Consider the following 7,240-nt stretch of genomic DNA (forward strand, 5'->3'; position numbering starts at 1 on the left):
TATATAAATAGTTATAGTTATTTAGTGCATTTAGTATATAATAGATATATTATGCCACAATGCCACATTCAGAAAGATTAAAAATGTTACCTTTGTAAATTTTATCATTAATATGATTGTATAATTGCAGGGGAAAAAAATAGCTGTATTTATAAAAAGAAATTAACTCTTAACCATGGCAAAAATACCTTAACTCTGCATGCATGTATTGATTTCCAGGGCTTCACCTACCCTCCTCACGTTGGCTTATCCATTGGCACACCAGCTGACCCTCAGTTCGTTCTTATGGAGGTGCATTATGACAATCCATCATACACAGAAGGTTTGTACCTTCACTCTCTTTAAAACATGCAAGACTGGAAAATGTACTAGACATAAGAGCTTCTCATTCCATTGGATGGCAAACAGAGCAAATATAAAGCTGAGGCTTATTTTTCCCTGCTCAGTAGTTCCTGGTTCCCAGTGTTTTTCTCACTGGACTCAGAAGCTTAACCTGGAGTCAGTGGGAGATTCAGATATACAAAGAACTGTGGACCAGGTGAATACGTCTCCTTTTATCACTGCATTCTTCATGTTATCTCTCTCTTCTTTTGCTGGGAAATCTGATCAGACTGAGAGAGCAGCAGAGCACCCAGACTGAGACAGCAACACAAGGAATGAGTGTTTTATTGATTTTTGTAAGCATTTTTAAAGACTAAAGACATCTACTGGAACTGTTTCTGAAGGTGAAATATAGACTAAGATTGATAGACCATTAACGGGGTAAAAGCAGTTTATCTTAAAAGATAAACTTTTCATTTATAATGGTGTTTTTTAATCTTCTTTTTAAAATTGATTTATATTTAGAAGAAGCAAAAGGAAGAAACTAGGGAGCCCCAGAAAATCTAGGGAACTTTGAAGCTGACTTTTTGAAAGATACTTTTTTGTTCTGAAACAAAAGTTTATTGAGCTGCTGTACCTGAGAATATCCTGGTGATTGCTGCATATGAACTGAGTAAAATCTAGTGCAGCACAGTGTACTGGACTTTCTTTACATCCCCATGTATTTAAATAAAATCCTCTGTGTGGGTTATGGTGTTCTGTCTTACTGTTATTCTCCCTCTTTGTGTTGTTCTAGATGAACTGTCTCAAAATTGTTTTATTTAATGACAGACTCTTGCCTTTCAGCATGCATATTTGCATGGGATACAGTAAAGTTAATTTGCATCTTTGATGTTACATGCTTTTCCATCAAATGTTACCTGAAAGCCTGAGAAATGGTATGCAGAAAAACTGTTTCCGAATCGGTTGTGTCCCAAAATTTACTATTTTATTTTAATCAACTGTGCTGTATGATACCATTGGTTTAGTCCAAGTGGCACATACAAAAAGTGGAAATCATTCATGTTTCATTTCCTTTTTAGAGGAACAGGGACAATTTTGTCTTGTTAGGACAGTCCCAGGTGAACACAAGGTCTCACCAAAGACCTGGGAAAATTCAGACAGCATAGGCAGAGCAGGGAGTCTGTAATCCAGGTCATGTTTCTCTCCTCCCTGACAAACCACATGGTATAAAGTTGTGCCAGGAATATGAGGGAGTTGACCTGGGTGCTCCATCTGCTTCAGGTGGAGGCACACGAGTCCTCCTGACAGCACCAAACATGCTACCAGGTCACTTTCCCACTTCAGGATCTACATTTTCCATAGACATATCTGACATTTAGATGTTAGTAACAAGCTTGAAGAGGAAATACCACAAAGGAAAAATTCAAGTTGATGAGATTGTACCAATAGCTTCATAAAGGGAATGAGTATTGATTCCTAAACACATGAAAATTGGGATGTTGTGGGACATGATATCACCTGAAATGTCATGATTTGTATATTGTAGAATGTCTCTGAGTTGATTACCACTCTTAATTGCCTACGCATAGTTCATATCCTTTGTTCCTTAATAATTATAGAATCATTTTGGTTGGAAAAGACCTTTAAGGTCATGGAGTCTAGCTGTGAACTGTATATGCTACTCTCTCTTAGGTATTTTAGTGACTGGGTAACTTAGTCCCTGCTCTGCCCCTCTGTCATTTGCCTATCTTAAAATAGCCTGCTGATTTCATGTCAATGTAAAATTTGGTTTCAGGCACTGCTATGTCTGTTATGTTTTTTAGAAGACCAATATAGATCACTAGAAAGCCTCTTGCCTTCTCTAAGACACTTGGTAGGTTTTTTCATTTTTAGTTTTCAAAAGTGAAATCTGAAAAGGGACAACAAACATTCTTGTAAGAGATGAGTTAACAGAATGTAGGGCTTATGCAGCACAAATTAATCTTTGATTTTTGATTTTATCTTTCTTAATAAAAATGGCTAATGTAAGAGAAATAATTAAAAGCAGTTAGGTGATAGATTCTAAGTAGATACAGAAACAAATGCATATGGCTAAACATTTAGAAGAATGAAATAGATTAATATAATTTTTACTTTTAAAAACCACAACTCATTTACATCAGGCTTTGGTTCCTTAAACCACTTTTTGAAATCAAGAGAAGTCTTTGAGTGAGCAAAGCATTAAAATCCTATGTAGTTCTCTTGCCTGCTTTATTCAAGGTGCTGATATTATCTCAAAATTTGGGATTTAGGAAACCAATTTTCTTATGTTTAGTTGATGCTCTTTTAATTGGAAAGATTGCATGAGGGATGTATTTGGTTATCTGAGGTATGCTGTAATGTGAGAAGCAATCCAAACCAAACAAAAAATTAATGCTAGAGCTCAAGGTGAAGGAATAGATAAAATCACAAGAAGACAACACATGGCTTGAAAAATTTAAAGAAAAAAACCCCACAACATCTTTAAGCTCTGCTTTAAATATTTCATTTCAAAATCATACACGGCACCTTTGGAGTTATTATTTCCTTGTATTATTTGCTCTGCCTGTGATCTACCTTCTTTTCTCTTAGGTCCATGTTGGATAACTTAGTGGAAGGGACACAGGGGCTACAGGCAGCACGTATTTTTCATTCACATCTGAGCACCACCTTATTTAACAACCCTTTTGTGGGCTGCCCCAGTTTATTACTTCCTGCATATGGTTTGACTCATTTCCAGGTTATTGAGATTGATTCCTTGATTTTAATGTAAAAAACTTAGGACAAACCTTGAAAAATGTGAAACAATTGGATTTTTTTTTAAGTACTGATTTACAGACATGGCTGACTGTGTTCTTTTGTTGCAGGCTTGATAGATAACTCTGGTCTAAGGTTAATTTACACTCCAGTTATAAGGAAATACGATGCTGGTGTTATTGAAGCTGGTCTCTGGGTCAGCCTCTTCCACAATATCCCACCGGGCATGCCTGAATTTGTGTCCGAGGGTCACTGCACGCTGGAATGTCTGGAAGAGGTATGTCTCCTGCCTGAATGCATTGGTTTTCATTCTTAGAAATAGTATCGGACAGCCTCTTTAACTTCTTGGGAAGATTGATAGTTACTGGTTAAAGACATGTGAGCAAAGGCATCTGCTACATGCTGCCCTCCAGAATGTTGAGTCTTTTTGATCTGGGTATTTGGGGTACTCAATATTCAGGCTGCTTTATTGATATGAGTAATACTGGATGACACAGTGCTTGCAATTATTTAATCGGGTGTTCAATATATAAGCATACATTGTTTTCTATGGCAAAGCTATTAAAAGCCTGGAATAGCTAGCCCAGAAAAAATGTTGGGAGAGACTAATTAAGACCTGTGCATGTGCAAAAGACTCCTAATAGTGAAGCAGAAACCTGAAAGGTATTCTTACACCAACCACAGAAACTAAAGACTTGAACAGATTTTGTTGTATGGCCTAAAGTACCAAATTATGCATTCATTAAACACTTGGTTTAATTAAGATAATTTAAATATCTCTACAGAAAATGGAAGCATTGTCTAAAATCTGTGATTAATGTATCACAGGAGATTCTCATATTTGATCTCTTTCTATGACAGGGTGACGCGCTTAGTGGATGAGGGAAGGCCTGTGGTTGTGGTGTACTTAGACTTCAGTAAAGCCTTTGACACTGTTTCCCACAGCATTCTCCTGGAGAAATTGCCTGCTTATGGCTTGGATGAGCATACTTGTCACTGAGTAAAGAACTGGCTGAATGGCCAGGCCCAGAGAGTTGTGGTGAATGGAGTTAAGTCCAGTTGGTGCCCAGTCATGAGTGGTGTTCCCCAGGGATCAGTGTTGGGTCCAGTTCTGTTTAATATCTTTATCAATGATCTGGATGAGGGCATTGAGTGCACCCTCAGTAAATTCGCAGATGACACCAAATTGGGCGGCAGTGTTGATCTGCTAGAGGGTAGGAAAGCTCTGCAGAGGGACCTGGACAGGCTGGATTGATGGGCTGAGGCCAGTGGTATGAAGTTCAATAGGCCAAGTTCCGGGTCCTGCGCTCGGGTCACAACAACCTCATGCAATGCTACAGGCTTGGGGAGGAGCAGCTGGAAAGCTGCCCTGCGGAAAAGAACATGAGCCAGCAGTGTGCCCAGGAGGCCAAGAAGGCCAACGGCATCCTGGCCTGTATCAGAAATAGTGTGGCCAGTAGGAGTTGGGAAGTGATTGTCCCCTTGTATTCGGCACTGGTGAGGCCACACCTCAGTTCTGGGTCCCCCCAGTACAAGAGGGACATTGAGACTCTGGAACACGTCCAAAGAAGGGCAACAAAGCTGGTGAAGGGCTTGGAGAACAAGTCTTATGAGGAGCGGCTGAGGGAACTGGGGTTGTTTAGTCTGGAGAAGAGGAGGCTGAGGGGAAACCTTACAGCTCTCTACAGCTACCTGAAAGGAGGGTGTAGTGAGGGGTTTTTGGTCTCTTCTCCCGGGTAACAGGTGACAGAATGAAAGGAAGTGGCTGCAAGTTGCACCAGGGGTGGTTTAGGTTAGATATTAGGAAAAATTTCTTCACAGAAAGGGTAATCAAACATTGAAACAGGCTGCCCAGGGAATTAGTGGAGTATATCCCTGGAGGTATTTAAAAGATGGGTAGATGAGGTGCTTAGGGACATGGTTTAGAGATGGGATTGATACTGTTAGGTTAATGGTTGGACTCAATAATCTTAAAGGTCTTTTCCAACCACTACGATTCTATGATTCTATATACTTTGTTATTTATAGAGAAAGGTTGAATCAATACTTGTTATGCTGTGGTTTGGAGTGAAGGGCAAATTAGATATGGAATTTAGATTTGTTCTTGGTTGTGTCAAATGTTGCATATTGTCACAGTGTCTTTCGGACTAAAAACACTTGAGTAATCTATTATTGTGAGGTTTCTGACCTTCAGGCTGTACTTGAAAGGTATTGCGATAACAGATTATTTTTAGGTTGGGCTCTGAACAACAATCAAAGTTGAACATACTAAAAGTTCAGATTTGTAGATCTCAGCTAGAATGGGAGTGATGTCATATTTGTGTCAATTTGAAAAAGTTCATTTTAAAAAGTTCATTTAAAATTTTTTCATTTTAAAATGTTTTTGACCTGGAAAAAGTTTCAGATGTAAACCTACAGTATTTCACTACCAATTGACTTGAAGATGAGAAGTAGAACATATTATAATTACATTCGCTTAATATAAAGTGATTCTCTTGGTATGATATTGATAACATCATTCATAACTGCATAGGATTTCTTTTTTACAATTAACTTCCATATTCATCAGTATCAGCCATTAGCAGTAAATTAATTTGCAGGTTTTAGTATAATACCCTTGAAAGTCTTAAATCCATTGAGGATTGTCAGCAGTTCAGTTATTTCCATAAAAACTGTGTGCATTAGGAGTAAAAACACATTTTCGTTTAAAAAAATAAAAACACAGAAAAAAAAAAATAGCCTTTTTTCTATATGGAACCTTAATTTCACATACAGATTTATTTTTGCTCCAGACTGCATTTTGCTGTAAACTGAGGGAATGTAGAATGCATTTATTAATATATTTTCACTTTTTGTACATTGCATTATGTTACATTACATTGAATCTGAGCACACTGATGGTGTTGGTTTCCCCTAACCAGGCTCTGGGTGCTGAGAGACCTGCTGGGATTCATGTGTTTGCAGTACTTCTTCATGCTCATCTTGCTGGCAGAGCTATCAGGATGCGCCACTTCCACAATGGCGAGGAACAGAAGCTGCTTGCTTATGATGATGAGTTTGACTTCAACTTCCAGGAGTTTCAGTATCTGAAAGAAGAAAGAACCATCTTGCCAGTATGACACTCTTAATTCTTTCCCTGAAAGCGTTTAAGAGATTGTATGCCTAACATTTCCTCACATTTAGGATTAATTTTGCTACAGAATTTCTTATCATGGCATCATTGAATTCTTGAATGTTTTGTTAATTTTTCCACTTATCGCAGAGCGACTAATGCATTAAAGTTACAGTGTCTCAGGAGTGTGCACCCAATTCAGTACAAAACTGTCTTGGCCCATCATTCACGTTATTCTTTGGGTGTGTTTGGGGTCCACAATTACTTGATTTAAACTTTACTATCACAAATGTTTGAACAAAGCAGATTATAAAATCACACGTGTACCTGGTTGTGCCATCTTTGTGCATCCAGCCAGCTGAAACACCACCGCATGGCTTTATGGAGATGCTGGAAGCAAGCAGCACATCCTGAGTATTTGCACACAGCAAGTATCCAGCCTTGCAAACATGTCTACAAATCAGCCAATTCTTCTGTTTGTTTCACACTTCTAGTTTTTGCTGGGAGTAAAACTCCATGCTCATGTTCCATGTGAGGTTTCACTAGTAAACAAAACCCTTTGGAAGAAGAAATCACACAATTCTATCTGCTGTTCTTGTGAGAATAATGTAATACGACTTTTAGAAAAATCCCAACTACGATTATATTATAAAGCAATAGCTATCCCTGTATATTGCATGAAAAGAGGCTGTGTTTTTTTTGGATGAGTCACTATTCAAAAATGATTCACTCATCTTTTGTTAGTTCCAGCCGGCATCTGTTTTTGAAGCTTTGGCCTGAGGACAGAAAGTTTAGTGCTGCAAAGGTTGGGTACTCCAGATCTGGAGCTGGCAGAGCAGCTGGAGATGTGCTTGTCCTGGTGCATGTGAACAAGCCTGTTACTTGATGGAATTGGTCAGATCAGACAACTGGATTTTATTTACAATTGGAGCCAGTAAGGGAAGGGAGCTGAAAAGACCATTGCAATGACTGAACTTCAAGTATGGTCAGAAGCCCCACGGTTTAAACTTCCAGGCTTCTCTTCAAGTC

At 38.6% G+C, this 7,240-nt stretch overlaps 1 protein-coding gene across 1 annotated transcript in view; it reads left to right on the forward strand.

Moving 5' to 3' along the window:
- Nucleotides 1-219: 219 nt before the first annotated feature.
- Nucleotides 220-7,240, forward strand: part of MOXD1 (monooxygenase DBH like 1) — a gene marked incomplete at its 5' end in the record, with an annotated part of 17,232 nt that continues 10,211 nt past the window's right edge. Inside the window, 3 exons of the mRNA XM_010170738.2 lie at nt 220-322; nt 3,210-3,376; nt 6,021-6,212. Of these exons, the coding sequence (XP_010169040.1) occupies nt 220-322; nt 3,210-3,376; nt 6,021-6,212 (462 nt within the window). The remainder of the gene's footprint in view (nt 323-3,209; nt 3,377-6,020; nt 6,213-7,240) is intronic.

Source organism: Antrostomus carolinensis, unplaced genomic scaffold, assembly GCF_000700745.2.
Source record: "Antrostomus carolinensis isolate BGI_N321 unplaced genomic scaffold, ASM70074v2 scaffold9416, whole genome shotgun sequence".
NCBI classification, from domain to species: Eukaryota; Metazoa; Chordata; class Aves; order Caprimulgiformes; family Caprimulgidae; genus Antrostomus; species Antrostomus carolinensis.